This window comes from Notamacropus eugenii, chromosome 7, assembly GCF_028372415.1.
Source record: "Notamacropus eugenii isolate mMacEug1 chromosome 7, mMacEug1.pri_v2, whole genome shotgun sequence".
Lineage (NCBI taxonomy): Eukaryota > Metazoa > Chordata > Mammalia > Diprotodontia > Macropodidae > Notamacropus > Notamacropus eugenii.
Window position 1 is genome coordinate 162083694 of NC_092878.1, and position 26869 is coordinate 162110562.

The following is a 26869-nucleotide window of genomic DNA, read 5'->3' on the forward strand; positions in this document are numbered from 1 at the left end:
TATTTTCTAATTATTTTATTAATTAAGTTTATTGTTAATTAATCTATAATAATTAAAAATTAATAATTATTCATTTTTATTTTATTAATTAGTGATTTAATTAATTAAATTGATTAAAGCTAATAATGATAAAAGTAATTAAATAAATTAAATTTATTTAAGAGAATTGTCTTTCTATCATTTTAGGATGCTCAACCAAATACTGAATCTCTATGATGCAACTAAGAAATGTGCTTGTTTTCACTGTTTCTGACTATATATACAAGAACACAGTTGACTGAAAACTGGGGAAATGATTTCCCTGTAGTTTGGTTTGTTCCTGTCCGTCTCCCCTGCCACCCGATCTTGAGCCTCGGTCTACTCACCCAGGGGAGACCATAACTCTGGCAAAAAAAAAAAAAAAAAGTCTGGACACAAGGCCAAAGTCACTTAGAGCTGTGACTTCAAAAATTCTCTCATCAAATAATGAAACAATGTAAGTGGTCCTTTACCAAAAGAATGTATTGGGAAAATTTCAGCCTTCTTTCTCCACTAATGTATCCTCCTGGGCAAATCCTAGGACCATCCAATTCATGCCGCTACCAGGGTTATTTCTCAACCCATATTTTCAATTTGGTGGTGAAGTAGGCGTGTTCAGATCAAGTGTTAAAATCCTCACTCTGTTTTTAGGAAGGAGCTAGAGTGTGGGAAGAAATATCCCCAAGTCAGCATATTCCAAGCTTCTTTTAGACAGTCATAGATTCTAAGCTTTCTACTTTGCACCTTTTAACTCACACTTAACACACTCCTGGAGAAGGAAATGGCAAACCACTCCATTGTCTTTGCCAAGAAAACACCAATTAGGGTCACTAAGGGTCAGACATGAAAGAAAATGACTGAATAATGATCATGGTCTCCTGGCTCTCTCTCTCTCTCCCTCTCCTTCTCTGCCTTCTCCTCCATAATCCTTTTCTTCATCTATTCCCCTCTCAGTTTGATTGTTTGGCTATTTTTTTTTCTTTTATTGAAAGGGACCATACCTTGAGTCTTAAAGAGGCCAATTCATTGAATGGGTCTATCTCACTCAAAGTGAGAATCTGATAAGACCTTGCATCCTGGGGCATCTCCAGGCATCCTGATGGCGAAGTGAGGCTGGTGACCTTGCACAGTTCTCCCACACTCAAATCAAAGTCAAGTACAAATCATGTCATCATCTTGATGTCATGGTCCTCTTTGAGAACAAAGGACAAACACAACAGCCATAACCACCATAACCCCCATCTTCCCTGCACTAGCCACTCTCTTCCCTTTTCCCCATCTTGACCCCTTGGTGAACTAATTCACCTCCACACTAGCCTTCTCCTCCTCCCTTGAATTCCCAGCCCCCTTATATCATTTATATCCCTCTTATATACACACCCGGCCAAGTCTTAACCTTGGATCCCTCCCACCATTCATCACCTTTGTGCCTACACACATGCTTCTGAAAGTGGAGAACATCAATCATTCCAAGTGGGCCCTCACTGCTGCCAGGCAATCCTACCATATGCCCCCCGCCATCAGCTCATTCTCCCACTCTCTAGAACCTTCAGACAAATGTTTCTGCCATGCTCTCCTCTTTCACCACTGTCCCATATGGTGAAATGGACTTACTCTTTACCGAGGCTAAACCCTCTACCTGTTCAAGCAATCCCAGCCATCCTGTCTCCTACAACAGATCACCCCCTTTATCATTTCTACTCTGAGAGATTTTAAATCTCTTACTTTCTGTTGGCTACTTCCCTACTGCCTACAAACATGCCCATATCTCCCTTATTCTGAAAAAAAAACCCTCACTTGAACCTTCCCATCTCCTCTATCATACTATCTCTCTCCCACCCTTTTAGCTAAACTGGAAAAAGCCATCTACAATAGATGCCTCCACTCTCTCTTCTCTCAATCTCTTCTCAACCCCTTACCATCTGGCTTCTGATACCTCATCATTCTACCCAAAGTGCTGTCTCCAAAATTACCAGCGATCTCTAAGTTGTCAAATATAATGACCTTTCCTCAGTCTTCCTTCTCCTTGACCTGTGACCTCTGATGCTGTTGAACACTCTATCTTTATACTCTCTCTTAGTTCTCCTCCTACCTCTCTGACTGCTCCTCTTCTGTTTCCTCTACTGGATCCTCATTCAGATCATGCCCTCTAACTGCAAGACCCTCTTCTCTTCTCTGTCTGCTTTACTTGATGACCTCATCTGCTGCCATGGATTAAATGACCATTTCTGGGCTGATGATTCTCAAATCTAACTTTCCTACCTCAGTCTCTCTGCTGACCTCCAACCTCATATCTTCAAGTAAAAAATGGATCTCCAAGGGGATGTTCAATAAACGTCTTAAGCTCAACACGTCCAGAACTAAACACATTGTCCTTCTCCATCTTCCAGCTTCCCCATTAATGTAAAGGGCAACAGCAATCTCACAGACCCCAGGTTTGCAATCTGAGAGTCATCCTAGATTCCATACTCTCTCTCACTCTCAATATCTAAACTGATGCCAAGGTTTGTCAAATTCACCTTTGCAACATCTCTCCAATAAGCCCTCTCCTCTCCTCTGCCATTGCCCCCATGCTGGTGACGGTCCTTATCACCTCTCTACTGCAACAGCTTGCTTATTGGTCTGTCTGCCATGGAGCCACTAAAGGGATTTTCTATAGTCTAACTATGTCACTCTGATTGAATAAACTCCAGTGGCTCCCTATTGACTCCAGCATCAAATGTAAAATGCCCTGTTTCAAATCCCAAACCCTTTATAATCTGGTCCCTTCTACCTTCCAGTCCCTTTAAACCTCATTTCTGAATACATACTCTTTGATCCAGTGACACAGACCCCCTGCATGTATAAACAGGACATTCCATATTTTAGCTCAGGGTGCTTTCTCTGGTTGTCCCCCATGTCTGGAACTCTCTCTCTCCTTCACTCTATTGACTTCTCTGCCTTCATTTACGTCCCAATAAAAAATCCCATCTTGTACAGGAAGCCTTCCCTAACCCTCTTAATTCTAGAGTCTCCCCTCTGTTAATTACTTCCTATTTATTCTATATAAAGCTGTTTTGTACATATATATGTGTATATATATATATATATATATATATATATATATATATATATATATATACATACATATATATCTATCTGCCTATTGTCTCCCTCATCAGATCGTAAGCTCTGTGAGTCCAGGCACTGTCTTTTGCCTCTCTTTGTATCCCCAATGGTTAGCACAGTGCCTGGATTATAGTAGTCCCTTAACAAATACTGATTTCCCAGATTTCAGCCAAACATATTGTGTTCGAAATATGGGCACAGAAGTGTGAAATGAGATAATGGGTATGAGAGTGCTTTATAGATTTGTTTGTGGATGTGTAGAAGAACCTGTTTCATTAAATTCAGCTGTCAATTCTGGGTGATGCCATGTTAAACTTAGGAACATGTTTCTGAACCCAATGGGGCAGCACATGGAATTTTTTGATTATCAGTTACTCCAAAAACAAACAAATCAATCTGAGTGCTGACTTTTGTTTTTATTGGCAGTTATATCTTTTAAATATTTTCTCGGCCAAGATGGCAGAATAGAAAGATGCAGATATGCTAGCTCTGAACCCACAGCCCATAAAATATCTGTAAAAAAGATTCTGGAGCAACAAATTCTGGAGCAGCAGAAGCCACAGAACAATGGAGCATAAGAGATTTCTGTTCCAGACAGATCTGACGCAAAAGGTCCGTCGAGCCCCAGACCGGGAGCCCAGCCCAGCCCTGCTGTGGCCACGCGGTACCAAGAGGAGCAGATCCCAGCAGGTTTCAGGGACGGAATCTCCAGCAGCCGAGTGGGTCCCTCCACCCACAGGTGACAAGGGTCGGTGAGAGAGTCTTTTTGGGTGGTGGACAGGGGAGCGGGGTGTCCCCATGGCTTGGGCCCCCTCAGGAGGCAGCAGTGGAGGCGGGAGCAGACTGGGGCTCCCTAAGCAGGCAGGAGCCTGGATCCACTGTTGAAGGTCTCTGCATAAACCCCCTGAGGGAACTGAGCCCGTGAGGTGGCCCTGCCCCCACCTGAGCACCTGAACTTAATCTCACACTGAATAGCAGCCCTGCCCCTGCCAAAAGCCTTGAGGCTGGGAAGCAGCATTTGAATTTCAGACCCCAAGCGCTGGCTGGGAGGATCCGGAGGCGAAGTTGGTGTGAAGAGAATATTCAGAAGTCAAGTCACTGGCTGGGAAAATGCCCAGAAAAGGGAAAAGAAATAAGACTATAGAAGGTTACTTTCTTGGTGAACAGGCAATTCCTCCCTTCCTTTCTCATGAGGAAGAACAATGCTTACCATCAGGGAAAGACACAGAAGTCAAGGCTTCTATATCCCAGCCCACCCAATGGGCTCAGGCCATGGAAGAGCTCAAAAAGGATTTTGAAAATCAAGTTAGAGAGGTGGAGGAAAAGCTGGGAAGAGAAATGACAGACATGCAGTCAAAGCATGAACAGCAGGTCAGCACCCTTCTAAAGGAGACCCAAAAAAATGCTGAAGAAAATAACACCTTGAAAAATAGGCTAACTCAATTGGCAAGAGAGGTTCAAAAAGCCAATGAGGAGAAGAATGCTTTCAAAAGCAGAATTAGCCAAATGGAAAAGGAGCTTCAAAAGCTCACTGAAGAAAATAGCTCTTTCAAAATTAGAATGGAACAGATGGAGGCTAATGACTTTATGAGAAACCAAGAAATCACAAAACAAAACCAAAAGAATGAAAAATGGAAGATAATGTGAAATATCTCATTGGAAAAACAACTGACATGGAAAATAGATCCAGGAGAGACAATTTAAAAATTATGGGACTACCTGAAAGCCATGATCAAAAAAAGAGCCTAGACATCATCTTTCATGAAATTATCAAGGAAAACTGCCCTGAGATTCTAGAACCAGAGGGCAAAATAAGTATTCAAGGAATCCACAGAACACCTCCTGAAAGAGATCGAAAAAGAGAAACTCCTAGGAACATTGTGGCCAAATTCCAGAGTTCCCAGGTCAAGGAGAAAATATTGCAAGCAGCTAGAAAGAAACAATTCAAGTATTGTGGAAATACAATCAGGATAACACAAGATCAAGCAGCTTCTACATTAAGGGATCAAAGGGCATGGAATAGGATATTCCAGAAGTCAAAGGAACTAGGACTAAAACCAAGAATCACCTACCCAGCATAACTGGGTATAATACTTCAGGGGAAAAAATGGTCTTTCAATGAAATAGAGGACTTTCAAGCATTCTTGATGAAAAGACCAGAGCTGAGAAGAAAATTTGACTTTCAAACACAGGAATAAAGAGAAGCATGAAAAGGTAAACAGCAAAGAGAAGTCTTAAGGGACTTGCTGAAGTTGAACTGTTTACATTCCTACATGGAAAGACAATATTTGTAACTCTTGAAACTATTAAGTATCTGGGTACGAGGTGGGATTACACACACACACATGCATGCACACATGCACATAGAGACAGAGTGCACAGAGTGAACTGAAGAGGATGGGACCATATCTTAAAAAAATGAAATCAAGCAGTGAGAGAAAAATATATTGGGAGGAGAAAGGGAGAAATGGAATGGGGCAAACTATCTCTCATAAAAGAGGCAAGCAAAAGACTTTTTAGTGGAGGGAAAAAGAGGGGAGGTGAGAGAAAAACATGAAGTTTACTCTCATCATATTCCACTAAAGGAAGGAATAAAATGCACACTCATTTTGGTATGAAAACCTATCTTACAATACAGGAAAGTGGGGGTTAAGGGGATAAGCAGGGTGGGGGGGAGGATGGAAGGGAGGGCATGGGGAGGAGGGAGCAATTTGAGGTCAACACTCATGGGGAGGGACAGGATCAAAAGAGAGAATAGAAGTAACGGGGGACAGGATAGGAGGAGGGAAATATAGTTAGTCTTATACAACATGACTATTATGGAAGTCATTTGCAAAACTACACAGATATGGCCTATATTGAATTGCTTGCCTTCCAAAGGGAATGGGTGGGGAGGGAGGGATGAAGAGAAGTTGGAACTCAAAGTTTTAGGAACAACTGTCGAGTACTGCTCTTGCCACTAGGAAATAAGAAATACAGGTAAAGGGGTATAGAAAGTTATTTGGCCTTATAGGACAAAAGAGAAGATGGAGACAAGGGCAGAGAGGGATGATAGAAGAGAGAGCAGATTGGTGATAAGGGTAATTAGAATGCTTGGTGTTTTGGGGTGAGGGGAGGGGACAAAAGGGGAGAAAATTTGGAACCCAAAATTTTGTGAAAATGAATGTTAAAAGTTAAATAAATAAATTTAAATATTTTCTCCCCATTCCTACCCTTGATTCCTTCCTAGCACGAAAAACTATCAAGGAAAGCTAAACACCACACAGTGGGTCTGACTATTGCTCAAATAAATTTTTACTACACCACATTTACACAATATGATTTTAAGAGCACATACTTATTTAGTTTGCAAGACTGTCAGTTCTGACCACTGTGCTCACAAAGGACACAAAGAGTGTACAATAGACAGAAAGAAAAGATGGAAAGAAAACTTCTCTGTAAAGGGGCACAATAAACGAAATCTTAAAAACCATTGAACAGAAATAGTTGAAGAGGAAAGAAAAGGGGAAATTACTTGACTGAGAAGAAAAATGCGAGGATAGGATTGATAATTAAATAACCAGATAAAAGTAGGAAAGAAAAAGGAATTAATAAGTAAAATCCCAAAGGAAAAGGAGTAACAAATTTGAGGGGGGACCTGGGGTGAAAGGAAGAGAGGCAGTGGAAATAGGGTCATCTTATAAAAAGATTAAGCCAAAGTAACTGAAGAAATATAGTATTCTGTTTGAAGCAGAAGAAGCAGAAAAATAATAACTTGGAAAAATCTCAATATTAGATACAGATGGAGAAAAATATAAACTTAATCCTCACAAATGAATTAAACAATCCAATAAAATGAAGAAGTTACAGACAATGCCCTACAGTCCCTTGCTTACCAGAAATACATTTACAAACAAAGATGAAGACAAAACAAAAATGAAGGGCTGGGGAAAAAACTTACCATGCATTAAGTGAACCCTCCAAAATAGGAGTTACAATCTTGCCATCTGACAAAGCAAAAACAATCATTCAAAAACAAGGAAACTGTATCATAAAGAACAAACCGATATCAGTAATAAACTTATATGCTACAAATGCTTTAGCATCAAAATTCATAAAATAAACACTAACTGGACTGCAAGAAGACAGATAACAAGTAATAAGAAGCTTCAGAATCTTCTCTCAGTTTTGGATAAATCTAATAAAAAGATAAAAAAGGGAAAATATGAAATTGAACAAATTGCTGGAGAAACTAGAGTTAAAAGGCTTATGACACCTTCTAAATGGGACTGCAAAAGAATATACACATTTCTCAGAACCCATACGGAATTTTTACAAAAACTGACCATGTACAAGAGCAGAGATATTGCAAACAAATGTAAAAAGACAGAAATAGTAATACAACTTTTATAGAAAATAACACAATTAAAATAGTCACTGGTTAAGAGACCACAAATAAAAAGATACAGACCTGAATGGAGGCTTAACAATGAAATCTTAAATAATTAGTGGGTCAAAGAAGAAGTCATAGAAACAATGAATAATTATATGAAAAAAAGGATAATGATTAAACAATATACCAAAATTAGTAGGACTCAACTAAAGGAGTCCTCAGAGGAAAAATCATACTGCTACAAACATATATTAAAAATAGAAAAAGAGAAGATTAGTAAATTGAACATACCTTTTAAAAAATAAAAAGCTAACAAATGAACAAGTCTAAAATAAGTGCAAATAAGAGAGATGGTAAAAATTAGAAAATAGATAAATTGGAAACAAAAACTAAAAATAATAAATAAAACTAAAAGCCAACTCTTTGCAAAGACTAATGAAGTTGCTAAGACTTTCATCTGATTAAAAAGAGGACAGAGCATTGAAACAATAAAACAGAAAATAAGCAATGGGAAATCACAACAAAATCAGAAAAAATGAAAGAATAACCAGAATATATTTGCATAATTATATGCTAACAAAACCGAGAACACAAAACAAATGCAGGAATACCTTCAAACATATCAAATACCTACGCTAACAAAAAGCTAGAGATTTTAAGTAACCCGTCCTCAGAAAAGGAAATAGATCTTGTTGTAAAGGAAGCATTCAGGAAAAAACTCTTTGTCCTGATGGATTACCAGAAGTCTATCAGACTTTTAGAGAACAAGTAATACCCGTATTTCACAAATCATTCTCAAAATTGAGAAAATGCCCTACCAGAATCCTTTCATGATAGAAGTACAATCATAATGCCTAAACCAGGGAAAGAGTAAACATAGATGGAAAATCATAAACCAATATCATTAATGAATGATTTAAAATTTTTAAACAAAATTCTGTCAAACAGAATACAGTGATTTATTCATTATTAACAAGTAGTATTTGTTTTTAACCAGGGATACAAGGATGGCTCAACATTAGGAAAATAATCAACATAATAAATCATATTAGAAATTAAAACATCCAAAACCACATGGTTATTTCAATAGATGTAGAAAAATCCTTTGACACAATATAATACTCATTTGTGCTGAAAACTACACAAAGAACAGGCACAAAGGGACTTTTTTAGTAACATAAAAAGTACCTGCCTAAGACCAAAAGCAAACATCATACGTAGTGGGGATACAATAAAACCTTTTCCAATGAATACATGAGCAAAGCAAGGATGCCCACTCTCCCATCACTTTTTAATGTAGTTCTGGAAATGCTAGCAACAACAATAAGGTGAGAGAAAGAAATAAAAAGCACAATGATAAGTAAGTTAGAGAGAAACTCTTCCCTTTTTGCTGATGATATGATAATATACTTGGAAAATCCTAGGAAATTAGCAAAAATACTGATTGAGACAATTCATAGCGTCAGCAAAGTTGTAGGCTACAAAATAAACAATAAACCTAAAGATCAGTCAACAGCATTTTTATATAATAACAACCCAAGAAGAAATCCCATTCCAAATAACTACAAAATGCATAAAATATAGGAAGGCTGATCCTGATCCATCAAAGAACACAAAAGATGTATATAAGTTTAATTTCACATGCTAGAAGCAACATGCAGTGTTCATAGCTAGGCTGTGTCAATATAATAAAAATGACTATACTACCAAAATTAACTTACATTTTTAATGCAATACCAATCAAATTACCAAGGGGATACTTTATAGAACTTGATAAAAATAACAAAATAATAATGATTCATTTGGAAAAATTAAAAATCTAGAATATCAAAGGAAATGATTAAAAAACCATAAATTGCCTAGGGAAAAAAATCCTTATTTGACACAAACTGTTGGGAAAAGTGGAAAACAGCCTGACAACAGGTTTAGACCAACACCTCACACCATATGCCACAATATATTCTAAGTGGACACACAATCAAATTTTAAAAATTGGAAGAGAAGATACAGGTAGGAGATATATTCTACAACCAAAACAAACATAAGATTTCACCTTAAACCCTGCAAATTAGCAAAAATGACAATTATAGCACTAGTCCATGTTGGAAGAGGGGTGGAAGGACAGACACACTAACACGCTGTTGATGGAACTGTGAAATAGTACCGTCATTTTGGAAAACAATTTAGAATTCTGTAAATAAAATTACTAAAATGGCTGTACCCTTTAAACCAGAAATTCCACTACTGGCCCTCTACTTTAGGAAGCTATAGATGAAAAAGAAAGTCCACATGTACGCTAAAATATTTATAGTATCCCTTTTTATTATAGCAAAGAATTGTTAACACAATGAATGCCTATTGATTGGGGAATGGACAAACAAATTGTGGCACATGAATGTAATGTAACACTACTGTGCTATAAGAAATGCCTCTGAGGTATGTGACAAATACAGAGAAACCAAGAAAGTGAACTAATACTAAACTACTAAATACTATCTCAAACTAATACAGAGTGAAGTAGGCAGGACCAAGAAAACAGTATACATGAATAATGACAACAATGTAGATGGAAGCACCAATCACACACAAAGAAACAAAAATAAACAAAATTATAAAGATCAAGAATGACTCAAATGAAGAGATATGCGATGACACCCCCAACCCATCCCTTTGTAGAGGTGGTAGGCTCAGAGATATTGTGCATTGTACATGTTTTGGGATTTTTTCAACGTATTATTCAGTTGTGATTTTTTTCTTCTCTTTGAAAAATACTATCTGTTATATGGGATGGCTCTCTGGGATGGGGAAGGGAGGGATACTGGGGATAACTATGATGATGCAAGAAATATGAGACATCAATAAAAACTTTTTCTTAAGAGAAATCTGGGACAACAAATCACCATGCATCATCTAGTAAAGTCTGGGACTAACGAGAAATAGTGGACTATAAATTCAATGCATGCCAAAAAATCTTAAGCAATGTAGATACTTGAACAATGTAAGTGTATGCTCTACTCTGCCCTGGTTATGTTATATCTGAAACATTTGATTCGGTTTGGACTACTACATTTGAAAAGGATGCTAAAAAGTTTGGGTATATCCAAAATAGTGACCAGGATGGTGAAGGTACTTATAACCAATCCATATGAACATCAACTGAAGAAACTGGAGCCATTTAGTCTGGAGAAGAAAAGACAGTGGATGGGTATGTTCTTCCCCTTTTTTTAAAATTTAATTTATTTATTTAACTTTTAACATTCATTTTCACAAAATTTTTGGTTCCAAATTTTCTCCCCATTTGTCCCCCCACCCCACCCCAAAACACTGAGCATTCTGATTGCCCCTATCACCAATCTGCCCTCTCTTTTATCATCCCTCCCTTCCCTTGTCCCCATCTTCTCTTCTGTCCTGTAAGGCCAGATAAGTTTCTATACCTTTAGTAGCAAGAACAGTACTCGACAGTTGTTCCTAAAACTTTGAGTTCCAACTTCTCTTCATCCCTCCCTCCCCACCCATTCCCTTTGGGAAGGCAATCAATTCAGTATAGGCCATATCTGTGTAATTTTGAAAATGACTTCCATGATAGTCGTGTTGTGTAAGACTAACTATATTTCCCTCCATCCTATCCTGCCCCGCATTGCTTCTATTCTCTCTTTTGATCCTGTCCCTCCCCAAGAGTGTTGACTTCAAATTGCTCCCTCCTCCCATTGCCCTCCCTTCCATCATCCCCCCCACCCTGCTTATCCCCTTATCCCCCACTTTCCTGTATTGTAAGATAGGTTTTCATACCAAAATGAGTGTGCATTTTATTCCTTCCTTTAGTCGAATGTGATGAGAGTAAACTTCATGTTTTTCTCTCACCTCCCCTCTTTTTCCCTCCACTAAAAAGTCTTTTGCTTGCCTCTTTTATGAGAGATAATTTTCTCCATTCCATTTCTCCCTTTCTCCTCCCATATATTTCTCTCTCACTGCTTGATTTCATTTTTTTTAAAGATATGATCCTGTCCTCTTCAATTCACTCTGTGCACTCTGTCTCTATGTGTGTGTGCGTGTGCGTGTGCATGTGTGTGTGTGTAATCTCACCCAGTACCCAGATACTGAATAGTTTCAAGAGTTACAAATAATGTCTTTCCATATAGGAATGTAAACAGTTCAACTTTAGTAAGTCCCTTATGACTTCTCTTTGCTGTTTACCTTTTCATGCTTCTCTTCATTCTTGTATTTGAAAGTCAAATTTTCTTTTCAGCTCTGGTCTTTTCATCAAGAATGCTTGAAAGTCCTCTATTTCATTGAAAGACCAATTTTTTCCCCTTAAGTATTATACTCAGTTTTGCTGGGTAGGTGATTTTTGGTTTTAGTCCTAGTTCCTTAGCCTTCTGGAATATCATATTCCATGCCTTTATATCCCATAATGTAGAAGCTGCTTGATCTTGTGTTATCCTGATTGTATTTCCACAATACTTGAATTGTTTCTTTCTAGCTGCTTGCAATATTTTCTCCTTGACCAGGGAACTCTGGAATTTGGCCACAATGTTCCTAGGAGTTTCTCTTTTTCAATCTCTTTCAGGTGGTGATCTGTGGATTCCTTGAATACTTATTTTGTCCTCTGGTTCTAGAATCTCAGGGCAGTTTTCCTTGATAATTTCATGAAAGATGATGTCTAGGCTCTTTTTTTGATCATGGCTTTCAGGTAGGACCATAATTTTTAAATTGTCTCTCCTGGATCTATTTTCCATGTCAGTTGTTTTTCCAATGAGATATTTCACATTATCTTCCATTTTTTCATCTTTTGGTTTTGTTTTGTGATTTCTTCATTTCTCATAAAGTCACTAGCCTCCATCTGTTCCATTCTAATTTTGAAAGAACTATTTTCTTCAGTGAGCTTTTGAACCTCCTTTTCCATTTGGCTAATTCTGCTTTTGAAAGCATTCTTCTCCTCATTGGCTTTTTGAACCTCTCTTGCCAATTGAGTTAGCCTATTTTTCAAGGTGTTATTTTCTTCAGCATTTTTGTGGGTCTCCTTTAGCAAGGTGTTAACCTGCTTTTCATGCTTTTCTTGCATCTCCCTCATTTCTCTTCCCAGTTTTTCCTCCACCTCTCTATCTTTATTTTCAAAATCCTTTTTGAGCTCTTCCATGGCCTGAGCCCATTGAATATTTATTTTGGGTGTTTCGGATACAGAAGCCTTCACTTTTATGTCTTTCCCTAATGGTAAGCATTGTTCTTTCTCCTCTGAAAGGATGGGAGGACATATCTGTTCACCAAGAAAGTATCCTTCTATGGTCTTATTTTTTTTCCTTTTTCTGGGCATTTTCCCAGCTAGTGACTTGACTTCTGAGTTTCTTCTTCACACCCACCTTTCCTCCAGATCCGCCCAGCTAGCGCTTAGGGGCTGAGATTCAAATGCTGCTTCCTAGCCTCAGGGCTTTCAGCAGGGGCAGTGCTGTTATTCAGTGTGAAATTAAGTTCAGCTGCTTAGATGGGGGCAGGGCTGCCACACGGGGCTTAGTTCCCTCAGGGGGTTTATGCAGAGACCTTCAACAATGGATCCAGGCTCCTGCCTGCTTTGGGAGCCCCAGTCTGCTGCTGCCTCCGCTACTGCCTCCCGGGGGGGCCTGAGTTATGGGGACACCCCAGTCCCCTTTCAACAAGCTGAAAAGACCCTCTCACTGACCTTTGGGACCTGTGGGTAGAGGGACCTGCGTGGCTGCTGGAGATTCTGTCCCTGAAGCCTGCTCACATCTGCTCCTCTCAGTGCCCCACGGCCAAGGCAGGGCTGGGATCTGCTCCTGGTCCAGTGCATGATGGACCTTTCAGGTAAGTTTTTCAGGTCTCTCTGGAACAGAAATCTCCTCCACTTCATTGTTCTGTGGCTTCTGCTGCTCCAGAATTTGTTGGGAGTTCTTCTTTACAGGTATTTTATGGGCTGTGGGTTTACAGCTAGCATATGTGTATCTTTCTACTCCACTATCTTGGCTCCTCCCTGTTCTTCCCTTTTTTAAAGATTTCCCTTTTAATATTCTTCTCCATTTTAAAGACCTTCATAAAGAGGGACGTTAGATTGTGTTTTCTCCAAAATCATAAAACTAGAGCCAGTACGTGGAAGATACAGGGAGGTATATTCCATATACACACACAGACACACAAACACACACAGACACACACAGACACACACAGAGATGTATATATATATACACATATACAGAGTGAGATGTATGTATGTATATGTATGCAAGTATATTGCAGTTGGAGTTTTATTTGAAAAACACAGTATCTTCTCAATGGAAATATTAAAGAATATACATATATCTCAGCATCCCATAGTATCCTTACAAAAACAGAATATATTTTAGGTTAGAGAAAAATTACAGCAAGGAAAAAATACTGAATATTCATTTAAAAGTACTAAACATTTCACAAAAAAGGAAGACTTTTCTAACAATTAAAAAGATGGAAAACCTGGAACGGCTACTCTGAAATTAGTCAGCACTCAAGCACTAGACGTTTTTAAACAGATGATGGATGGTGATTTTGTGAGCAGGTTGCTGAAGGAAAACAAATTTCACGTAAGGTTTGGAATAGATGACACCAAAGATCCCTTATAATGTTGAGGTTTTAGGATTTTTGTGAAAATAAATCTGTCATCATCTCATCCCAAATCTTAGCTGTTGATTTGTTGGGGTGTAAGCTCGGTTTTCATGTGAACAGTCTTGGGTCAGGTAAAAGTGAGGCCTTCTAAACCGCAGAGCTCTCACGAGGCCCCCCAGGGAACAGCTGGGAATTGAGGAGTGAAACACAAGCTATCTTGTTTTTCCACCTCTTCTCAGTGGAAGCTTGCCGGGGAGAGCATCCCACCCTTGAGATTGGTCTGTGGTCTGAACAAACCTGTTGTTAATTGGCTAAGGGGCTGAGAGCATGCACGGTGTCCACGAGCAACTATGCAGCTGGGAGAGCTTAAATGGCGACCCGAAAGCCTGAGGGTCCCTTTTCCTTGCTCCTCGGGAGGGAGAAGGGGGCTCCCACGGGGGGCTCTCGTGGGGAGCACTAGCCCTGCATACTGAGAGGGGGAGGGTCCCTCTCTCCTATGGAAGAAGAAGGGGGCTCCATGGGGAGAACTCGTCCTGCTTGCTGACACGTAGCTGGTATTAGGAATAAAGCCTACACTTCTGTTTGACTCTGGAGGTCTCTTCTCTCACTACGCTTATCTGGCTGATCACCAAAGACCTGAGTTAGGTAAGAAGGACCCAGCAGCCCACAGCAGCTAGGCTGGACATTGATTTAGTGTGAATTATTTTAAAAGATTCCCTTGTAGGTTTACTATCTATATCTCTCTACATTTTTAGAGTCTTGTGCATCAATGAAGAGCTTATAAATAGACATGAGTTGAATAGTTTTATAGAATAATTTGCAAAGCTGCCTGGGAAGCTCAGACACTATATACATAGCATCTGGTAAGTTTGGTCACTTAAAAAAACTATAGTAAATTGTGAGGAAAATGTGTTTCTAATTGTAACTATGTTTCCATCTTAAATGAGAAAATAATATAAAACACTTCTGTTTTAACCCTTGTTATAAACCTAAAATATATCTCCTCCCACCCACCCATCCCCCTTTAAATACTCTGAAAGATAATAATGGAATACTAGAGGGAGGTACAGCCTTGTTCAAGTCCTGTCCCTGATATATATCATTCGTGTGTGCGTGAGCAGTTATTTAACTTATCGGTGACCCTAGGAAACTCTCTAAAATGCTAGATTACAAGCTTATTTCCAATCTGGATGCACAGAGGCGGTTTCTAAACCAGTCTCCCATCCCTTGTCCTATTCCTTTCCCTGCGGACCCTCCTAGTTTCACCCTTTTCACCCCTGTTTCTAGTCTTTATCCCTCTCCAATCCATCATTCACGTGGCTGCATGGGGCCTCCAAAAACACAGGTCTAACCATACCACTCCCCTATTCAAAATACAATAAGTAACTCCACATTGCCTAAAGGATAAAAAAAATCAAGCCTTGGTCTGGCATTCGAGGCTTTCCACAATCAAGGTCTCCTTTATCTTTGGATCTTCATTTCATACCTTCTCTTACTCTCCACTCCAACCAAACTAAACAACTAAGGCCTTGAATTCATACAATTTTTTTCTGTGCTTGAAATAAGCATGTTCCCTTTTTCATCTCAGTCACCCAAAATCCTTATCTTCCTTCCAGGCTCAACTCAGGTCCTGTCTTCTACTCTGAGTATCTCTCCCCCACCTGTTCTCCATTCCTGACCAATGAGTATGATCCTAGCACAGGATAAAGTTTGAGTTCAGACAAAGGGCGGTATTTGAGGGCCTAGGGCCCTGCTTACTTGTCTTTATTTTGTCCACATTTATATATGAACATGCTGTTTATTCTAATAAACAAATGGGAATGTGAAAATAATCTCTGATCTCCTTGAAGTATATGCTGAGAAGCAGCATCTCTGGGTCAAAGCATACACGAGCAGGTTAAAAAAAAAGCCTCCCATATTAAACATTATCAGCACATTTTTTGCAATAGCAAAAAAAATTAAAAGCAAAAGTGGATGCCCATGGAATGGCTGAACAGATTCAAATACATAGAGATGCAGGAATAAAATAAGGAATTATATATTAATGTTTTAATAATATGTCAAAACATTATATATTAACATAAAATATTATTAAATATGAGGAATTCAGAGAAACCCAGGAAAACTCATGAACTGATGCAAAGTGAAATGCATCTACAGAGTTAAACCCTGTTCCCAGCTAAACACATGTGTGAGTTCAGTGGTCAGGCACTTTGGGTGTGATGAAGACTGCTGATTCTGGTCATGTATGACTCAGCATTAAAGTGATAGGATTCCTTTATTGGCTCCTGAGTAGAAAGAGATGATGACTCAGTGAATCTTTAAAAGGGAAAACGGAGCCTGCAGGAAGTGGAGTCAAGATGGCAGAGTAGAAACTTGCCTGAGTTCTCTCCCAAATCCCTCCAAATACCTTTTAAAAATGACTCTAAACAATTCTAGACCAGTAGAATCCATAAAAAGATGGAGTGAAATAAATTTCCAGCCTAAGACAACTTGGAAGGTTGGCAGGAAAGGTTTGTTGCACCTCAGTGAGAGAGGAACACAGTCCAGCGCAGGCCATGCCAACACAGACCCAGACCCAGAAAACCAGGCGCTGGCCTTGGGAGTGACATCAGCAGCAGCAGCAATGGCAGTGGTTGCTTCCAGCGCCCTCAGCCCACAGACAGTAAGAAGGATTTAAATAAGGTTAAACTGTTTACATTCCTACATGGGAAGATGATATTTAAAACTCAAGGCCTTTCTCATTATTAGGGTAGTTAGGAGTATATACAGACAGAGGGCACAAGTGTGAGCTGAATATGAAGAGATGATATCTAAAAAATAAAATTATGGGGTGAGAGGAACATACTGGGAGAAAGAGAAAGTGAGATGTAAAATAGGGCAAATTATCTCATATAAAAGAGGTCAGAAGTAGAGGGGAAGAGGGGGGAGGTGAGGGGGAGTGAGTAAATCTTATTTTCATCAGAATTGGCTCAAAGAGGGAATAACATACACCTTCAATTGGGTACAGAAATCTATCTTAACCTACAGGAAAGGAGGAGGGAAAGGGGATAAAAGAAGGTGAAGGGTGACAGAAGGCAGGGCAGACTGGGGTAGGGGGTAATCAAAAGTGAAACACTTTTGATAAGGGTAAAACGAGAGCTAGAACAGAATAAACGGGGGTAGGGGGAAAAGAACAGAGGGAAATACAGTTGACAATAACTGAAAAAATTCTGAAGCAAATTTCTCTGACAAAGGCCTCGTTTCTCAAACACATTGAGAACTGCGTCAAATTTATTAAAAAGGAAGGCATTCCCCAGCGGATAAATAGTTAAAATATATGATCAGTTTTCAGATGAAGTAAAGCTATCTATAGCCATATGAAAAAATACTCTAAGTCACTACTGATTGGAGAAGTGCAAATTAAAGTAGTTCTGAGGTACTGTCCCATATCTATTAGATTGGTTAATAGGACAGAGAAAGTAAATGACAAACCTTGGAGGGGATGTGGGGAAAATGAGACATTAATGAGCAGATGGTGGAAGTTGTGAACCGATTCAACCATTCTGTAGAACTATTTGAAACTATGCCCAAAGATCTATAAAACCGTGCATACCCTTTGACCTAGCAATACCTCTACTAGGTCTGCATTCCAAAAATATGGGGGGAAAAGGGAATGAAGCTACATGCACAAAAGTATTTATAGTTTCTCTTTTCTGGGAGCAAAGAAATAGAAATTGAGGAGATGCCCATCAGTTGGGGAACAGCTGAAGACACTGCGGTATGTAATTATGATGCAATACTATTGTACCGTAAGAAATTATGAGCAGGATGCTCTCAGAAAAGCCTGGAAAGACTTGTATGGGTCAATGCAAAGTGAAATGTCCTGTGTACAAAGTAATAGTAATATTGTATGATCAGCTGTGAATGACTTAGCTATTCTCAGAAATACAACGATCCAAGACAACTCTCAAGGACTTAGGATGAAAAATGCCATCCATCCCCAGAGAAAGAACTGATGGTACCTGAATACAGACTGAAGTAGACTAATTTTTAACATTCATTTTCCTTGAGGGTTTTTTTGTCTATGTTTTCTTTCACAACATGACCATTGTGGATATGTTTTATATGACTACACATGTACAACTTACATCAAATTGCTTTCTTTCTATCAACAAGAAGAGGTGGGAAGGGAGAGAATTTGGAACTCAAAGTTTTAAAAGCCAATGTTAAGAATTGTTTTTACATGTAACTGGGAGAAAATAAAATACTAAATTAAAAAAAGGAAATGACACCAATTCCTAACTCCTCTTAATTCTGTGGGATTTCTGTGTGGCAAGAAGCTCTCTCCTGAGAGTGACAGGAAGGGTCACTCCTTCCCCCACCCCAAGAAACTCATGCCCTGCTTAGGGGAGGGTGGATTCTGGTTTGGGGACTGCCTCTTCTGTTTTTCTTTCCTTCTTTCGAGTGAATGAGTATTAATTCTGAGGTGAGTATGTCCAAGCTTAGAGGCTATCTTATATGTTCCCAAGGTGTGATAGTCCTAGCTAATTGGGGACAAAGGTAAGTGCCTTCTAGAACTATTTCAGCATCTTGGAGCAAAAGACCAGAAGATATCTAGCACGAAGCAGATAATACAGAGATGAGGTAAAATGTCCACTCAGCAGTCCCACCACCTGCTTTAACTTCTCATGAGGCTTATCTTAACTGCTCTGCAAATCACTGCTAAATCTTTCTCTTTATTACTTAATCCTCTTTTAAGAGAGTCAACGCATGCTCGTCTTTTGTGTTCACTGTATTGCACGCTGTCTACCTTTCCACTCCATCCTTTTGGGAAGACTTTAGACATAAGTGATAGTCCAAGCCTTAAGCAAATTTTCTCTACGACACTATGATGGTGACATAATGAGCTAACGTCACTCCCAGGACTGAATTTGGTTCAACCAATGTGCCTAGGTCAAGAGAAGAAAGGAAGTTCAAAGTGGAAGGGGTGCAGGCATAGTGTCTCCAACCCACTTGGACTTAGCAATGGTTACTTTTTAGACAAGCAGAGGACAGCAATACATACATCGAATACCATCATGTAAATGAGAACACTAAAATAAAGCCTTCTGCTTATGCTTATGATCGGTGTTGGCCCCAAAGAAGAGAGAAGGAAATACACCTCCTTCCATTCACTGGAGAGATTTGGGACTGAGGCTGCAGGGTGATCTCTCTGGTCATGGTTTTAGTTTGGGGTTTCTTCATGACAAGGGAAGGCTGGGGGTATGTAAAACTAAAAATGATTCATGTAAAAGTCAAGACTGTTCATATATATATATATATATATATATATATATATACACATGTAATACATGTGTATATATATACACACACACACAGATAGATAGATAGATAGACAGATAGATAGATAGATAGATAGATAGATAGATAGATAGATAGATAGATAGATAGATAATCTGTGTGTGCACGGATATGCAAAAGGGGGACAGGAGGGAAAAGGAGGGGAAAAACATTGTCTAGGCAACCATTTAAAATTCAGTAGCAAAGAAAGGAGCATATTCACTTGAAAAGATAATTCAAGTGTCACAAGGAATGTCTTCAGGAAACGTACATACAATCAGTTAGGTAGTCTGATAAGTACTGAAGTAATAACATTTAAAACCTGTATCTCAGGATAAGGTATATCTTTGGTTTTCAAGTGATTGGGATTTAGGACACAAATAAGGTTCAGCACTTTCTGAATCTGACAACAGTGCCATTACAAATCATTACCCAAAACATAGCAAATAGCCCTAAATAAAACTTTTCAGATTTAATTTGAGATGACATAAATTTAGAAATGGAAGAGTCCCTTTAGAGGCCTTCAAATTCAAAGTCCTCGTGTGAAAGTTGAGGAAAGGGAGACAAACAGAGGCTAAATGACTCTCTTAGGGTCACAGAGATGGAAGTGTTAGAGGCAGGATTTAAACTCAGGTCTTCCTGACTCTATCCACTACACTGCTGAGCTGCCTTTAAAACCTTGGAGATGCTAGGTTATGGATCCATTTTCATACCTGTCTAGTGTGAAAGGAATATGAAATAACATTTTAATTCTATCAAATTAAAATTTACAATGCTGTAAGTATAAAAATTCCAGCAGAGATTTCCCAAAAACTACCAAATAACCAATTGATTACAACTGTCAATCAAAAAATGGTTTTCAAGTTTTAGAATGCTAGATTCCCTTCAGAAGTATGCATGCTGATACCCTTGCAATGCCACATTACTGTGGCTATGAGCCATCTTGGGTTGTAACTTGACAGAACAGATATAAACTTTAGCATTTTCCCCAAACTAATGCTGCTGCAGCTGATATAAGCTTATCTATAGATTTTTTTTTAAATAAACACTTAAAATTTTTTATTTTCAAATTGAACTAAAAAACTTCATTCTTAAAATCCAAGTTAATTTCTATCATGTGTTTTGTTGATGTCCTTAGGAATAGGGAGGCCGATTATACTGAGTTAGGATACAAGAATGATACAACTATAATCCCAAGGGACTGAAGACACTATGCACAGTCTCATGTACTGTCTTTCAACTCAAATCCTAGGTCAGGGTTAAAAACACTAAGAAATGCTAAAATCCTACTTTAAGAGAGATTTCAAACTGTACCCATGAACGCTTTCTATAATGTAAAATTGAAAAAAAATGTTGTTATGGATATTCATTTTTTAAAATCATTATTAAAATATTACAGATAGGCTCATGAATGTTTCATCCACACAAATTCACATTTAACATGCCTCTATAATAATATTTCAGCCAAAATTAAAGACTAGGAAAAATGCTAGCAAATAAGAGTGATATATATCAAATTAGAATTCTCTTTACATTTTGACAAGCTAAAACTTTTACTTTGGGGAAAGTATTCCTTAAAATATTTAAGTTTTAAATGGTGACACCAACCTTGGGAACAGGAAACATTTTCTGCCTTTTTATAGTCTCTGTCCGTGGAAAGAGAAATCCAGCCTTGAAAAACAAGCTAGGTACACCACAAAAGATGATTTGGTTGTAGGATAATTAATGAAAATACATGTTTTTCAGGCAAGAAAGCATCTAAGTGATCAGGCTATCACTACTGTGTCTGCTATAACCACTAAGCTGAGCTTTTTAAGATTAAAGTTGATACTTCACAGGATGCCATTTGGATCAAAGAGTCTAAAGAGGAAATTCACATATTTCCTGTTTACCCAACAATAGGCTGTCATATCTTAAATCAAACCATAATTACTTTTATCTAGATTCGTCTACTTCAGTTTGTTCTCAAAGAATCAAACTTGTTATTGAAAATCTAGCAATATTTTCCCTTCCTATATAGTGAAAACTGAAGCTGAGTAATGTGGGTATTTTGAGCACTTCTGAACATTTTTTGGATTCATTTGTAGGCACAGAGGTGCAAACATATACATGCACACATGCTACACTACAGAGATATGGAAAAAAATGTCTAAGAGTTCTACAACTCTGTTTATTAAAAAAAAAAACAAAACCTGACCTTATCTAAAAGAAAATACTCCTTTTCTTGCAGCACTTATTACCTGCCATGCTTGTTACAAAAAAACCTCAGTTTCATTCGAGTAAACCCACATCTAAGCCACACGTTTGCAGTTTCCCGGCTGAATCTGCTTTGCCTGACCACCGTTCTAATTCTCACACCTTGTTTCAGGGGGCCAGAGAAGACGTGTCAGGAGAACATCATGATGTCAAACAGAGGGAAGGACTTGTGAATCCTTCACAAATACATAGTTCAAGAGAATCCATGACAGAATGGAAGGATTGACTAATAAAATATCGTACCTTTTCATATTCCATAGTAAAATCTAGTATTCACAGCAAAAAATCAGAAACAGTAGGAAAAGAGGCATACATAGTCCATGAGCAAGTCCATGATCTTTCAAAAGATAAACTGAAGAAATGGAGAAAAGGACAAGAATTTCTCCAATGCAAGGAAAATGTACCATTACAGGAAGTTGGGAGCTGAAGAGAAGGGCAAGATCCAAGCAGTTTAGGGATTTTGTTTCAGGGAGGAAGAAAACATTGAGTCAAAGCAATAAAAGACAAGGATCACTTGACAGAAGAACCTGGCGAGGGCCAGAAAACTACAATAATAATCCCAAAGCATTATCATTCACTGGAAAGAGGCCGGGGCTTTGGAAGAATGAAGTGCCTATCATTTCAAAAGAATATCTGTCTACTCTACCATGTTTACCTAAACTTCATCAACCCAAAAAATCCCTTTACCACATACATTTTTAGCAAGGCATCTGTGTGTGAGGTAAGACAGGAATGGTGAAGCACTCAATAAACCAAGAGCCTGGATGGCGGAGCTGTGGCACTAGGGAGCAGGCTGATCAAAGTCAAGTATGGTGAAACTGACAGTCTTCACAAGGTACATACAAACCCTGACTTCAGGCCAGGGGAACTTCCCAAACTGGCTTATCTAACACATGCACATACACTATTGTCACATCAACCAAACTGAAAGGCTTTGTTGCCCTACAATCGGGACCTGGAGAGGGCACCAAGAGGGAAAGATTGGCAGGGAGGAAGTGCCTTGGGCTGCCCTGGAAATCACCAGGAAGATCTGGCTTCAGGTTTGGCCTCTGACACACACTGGCTGGGGGAACCCAGGCAAAGCCCCAGGAACCACCAAGCCTGGAAATCACAGCAAAGACCTCCAGTAATCACTCGTCTGCAGCTCTTTTACACTAATGGAATGACAGGTCCAGCCAAAAGAGAGTATGCTACAGTACACGGTACACGTGATCTCAACAGCTCAAGGTGCATGATTCCTAGATATGTGTGAGGGCAGACAGCTGGACGTGTCTATATCCCTGCTCTAATTTCCTACAGGCATCTCAACCTACCTGAAATAGAACCTAAACTCACCTCCCTGCTGAATTTTCTTATTTCTGTCAAGGACATGGCCATAGAGAACTCCTAAGCTGGACATTTAGAGAGATGCACAAAGAGTGAAGAACTCCCAAAGTCTCCATTTCACAAAGGCTTCCAGGTCAGCTGCCCCCCCTTCTCCCCACCCCAGCTCTAGCTTCCTTTTGGGGTCTTGTCCTCCCCTGAAGAGTGTCGTCTCCTCAAGGGCAGAAAGTGTCTTTCTTTTTTGGTCTTGGTAATCCTGTGCTTAGCACATGCCTGGCAAACAGCAGGTTTATGTGAGCACTCCCCCGTCCAAGCATAGGAACATCGCTCCCTCCACCTCTTTCTGTAAGTCATCATCCCTGGAAGACCTTCCTTGTTCACCTGATTTCAGCACCCTGGCACACCTTCAAACTCAGGTCGAGTACATCTTCTATATGAGCCCTTTCCAGATTGTCCCAACCAACCACCATGCCTTCCCACTCCCACAATCTCCTTGCATTTATCATATGATTTTTGTTACTACATCATCAGGACCTAGCACATACCACAAATCAGCTGACTGAACAAATTGTATATGTTTTTAATCCCTATTTTGTCTTTTTTCTTTTAAGTAAAAGTTTATTGCCAGTATATTGCCTGTAGTCACCAGAAGAAAACATAAATGGTTAGAAGTTAAAAAGTTGCCAAGAATAAGAATTCTCATTTAGGCTGCAAAAAGGTGATAATTTTTAAATTGTGGCAAAAAATAAATGCAGAACATCTACATATTGAGTAAAGTAATTGCTTTACTAAAAAAAAAAAAACTAATGGTTCAATGTAAATTGACATGAATTTTTACAAATTTTCAGCATTTGCTAGACCCTGCTGTTGTAAGACACTGATTTGAAAGCTAAACACTATCAATATATTCTCTTTCTTTCTTTTTTAAACATTTTTACTCGTCAAAACACACCAAAAACTACAAGCATTTGTACACGACACAGATGGTCACATGCTGAACTGTTCAATGCAGGAAGACTTCACGATCCAGGCCCCATAGCCATGTTGCTGCAAGTACGACTTCAACAAGGTTTTAGCTTCTTGGTAAGATCCAGACATGCACTAGGGAAAGAAAAACATACCACATTAGACAGTGATCAAACTGAAAAAGGGGAGAAGTTGGTGACTGGAAATTTCAGAGATATTCTGAGAACATTAAGGTCTTTAAACAAACAAGGTAAGCCTACCTACTTCTTTAACTTAAAGGGAAGATGAGAATGTTTTTGGAAAATTCTATTTCCATTCAAAAAGATTTTTTTAAATACATTCCTGCTCAGAAATTTCTCTAATTCTCAATATAAGCATTCACCATAAAATTACTCTTAGCCCATTTTTAATCTGGTAAAGACTACCTTGAAAAAATGAGTCATTCCTCTTTGGGGCATTTGGTCTAATTCCTTCTAAGGTCCACGTGACTGCTGGTCACCAGCCACTACTCACTGCCCCGGCTTCCTCTAGGGCCACCACCAACAGATTCATCTCCTCCAAGTTACAAAGTGAGCAGGCAGATCCCGTGAGAATTTCCATTAAGTCCCACCCTCTACTCCCTTTTTATCCTAAAGGAACATAGGAGTGGTGAGCTGAATCCTGAGCTAAAAAAAAAAAAAAAAAGATCAGAGTTCAATTTCTCCAGGGATTGGTGAATGGCACCCTTCAGATGCGAATCTAGCCCACCCATCAATCTTTTTAGAACCTAATGAAATAGAAAATACTCTGGACGTGTAATGGCAGAGGATTCTTACCAAAAAACAAAGAAAGGGTCAAAGGCTCGACAATCAGCCACTTATCTAATAAAGAACTGAATGTAAAAATTACTTTTTGGTGATTTAGGGAAATTTTATGCAATTATTTCTTGTAGAATTTAGAAAAGTAACCTTATTTAGTACAGTTACAAAAAGTATTAGGATTACCAATTCACACTGCTTACTCCTGGAGAGAATGCTTGGGCAAATGGAACCCACTCTAGCACCAAACTCAGAAAAGCTCATTTTCCCCACAAAATGGGGGGGAGGGGGGGAGGAAGTTCCAACAAATTGACTAGAACTGACCAAGTGATCTGAGACCTTGAACATGTCAACTTGTTCAGGCCTTGGTTTCATCTTACAGATGAGAAAATTCAATGAGATAATCTTTACAGCTTCTTCCAACTTTAGCCTTCAATGATTTTAGTGCGCAGGAACCACATCAACTTTGGTGATTCTGCTCATCTAAGGGATAATCACAAAAAGTTTTTAAAGAGCTCTTCCTATATATTCAGGTAGTTCAGAATCATGAGCGGAAATGAGACAGAAAGAATTGTCTTGTGGACGGTTGGTGCATTTTTGAGTTTCCTTTTAGGTGAATCAGCTGGACGTCAGAATCAAGTCATCATCTCCAAAAGGGATTCCAGTAAGTGAAATAAAATACAAGTCGGAGAAACTGAGTGACTGCACTTACATTATCCGTGTAAGAGCTAATGAACCAAGTCAAGGCAGCACAATTACTATCTTAATACCTTAAATATATTTTCTTATTTTAAAAACACACCTAATTCCTCAAAAGGGTATTCATGACAAGGTCAAACTGCCATTAAGTGAGAGATGAACCTCATTGTGGATATACACTCACAGAAATGTGTAGGTATGCACATGAGCACGCACACACATACACTCTTCAGCGGCAGAGCATTATGAAAATAATGGCATAACCTCCCAAAGAGACTACTTTTAAAGACATCAAAGTTCTGGTACTTCTTGGCATCATCTGACATTGCAGAATATCTCTTTTTCCTTGGTTTTCAAAATGCCATACTCTCCTGCTTTTTTCTTTCTAATGCATTCTCTGTCTCCTCATAATCTTCCCTGCCCTTTAATATAGGTATTCTCCTTGGGTTCCATTCTTGGCCATCTTCAAATCAATTCAAGCATTTAATGAGTCCTACTATGTGCCTGGCACCAGGGACACAAAGACATTTAAAAATGAAACTGCCCCTTCTCTGCTCACATTCTCCTTCTCTAACACTACACTCTCTCCTTGGAGATTTCACCCATTCATCTCCCAAGCTTCAATTACTCCCTCTATGAAGATGATTCCAGAATCTCTATCTCCAGCACTCCCACAGGACAGCACTATATGAATATCATCAGGGACCTCAAACTCAGCATGAAGCAACATAGAGTAGACAGAGCACTGAGCTTTGAGTCAAGAAGTTCTGAGTTCAAAACCTGTCTCAGACATTTATTACCTGGACAAGTCACTTAACCTTTGCCTCAGTTTCTTCATCTGCAAAATAAGAGGGTTGAAGTCAGTGTCCTCTAAGATCCCTTCCAGTTGTAAATCTATGGCACTACATCCCAGAGACTCACCATCTTTCCTCCAAAATCTGCTTCTCCCTTCTGTCAGGGCCACCACCATGTCCCTTACATGTGGCGTCACCTTTAGAGTCCACATTCCCAGTCCCTTCTTATCCAGTCCAGAGCATTTGTGATTATCTAGTGTCTGACTGGAGTTCATCATGCAACTGACACTATTCCTTGAGTTTGTCAATAATCTCCTAAGTGTCAAAGCTAATGATACTTTCTCAATCTTTATCTTTCTCAATACCTATGCAGCTTCTGACATCATCTCCTCTTGGATACACCTCTCTGGGTTTTCATGACCCTGCTCTTTGCCAATTGTTCTCTGCCTCAGTCTACTTCACTGGATCTCCATCCAGGTCCTATTCTCTGCAGCAGTTCCTTTTCTCTTCTTCCACCACACTATCTCCCATGGTGATTTCATCCATTTCCACAGGGTTCGATGACCATGATGCAGATGATTCCCAGACTGACATATCCAGCACTCATCTCTTTCCTGACCTCGAGT

At 39.1% G+C, this 26869-nt stretch overlaps 1 protein-coding gene across 3 annotated transcripts in view; it reads right to left on the reverse strand.

The window, feature by feature from the left end:
• Positions 1 to 23754: 23754 nt before the first annotated feature.
• Positions 23755 to 26869, reverse strand: part of ADAD1 (adenosine deaminase domain containing 1) — a 49953-nt gene continuing 46838 nt past the window's right edge. For all 3 annotated transcript variants that reach the window (XM_072625194.1, XM_072625196.1, XM_072625195.1), the window contains one exon: positions 23755 to 24088. In XM_072625194.1, coding sequence (XP_072481295.1) covers positions 23975 to 24088 — 114 coding nt within the window. In that variant the 3' untranslated portion in view covers positions 23755 to 23974. The remainder of the gene's footprint in view (positions 24089 to 26869) is intronic.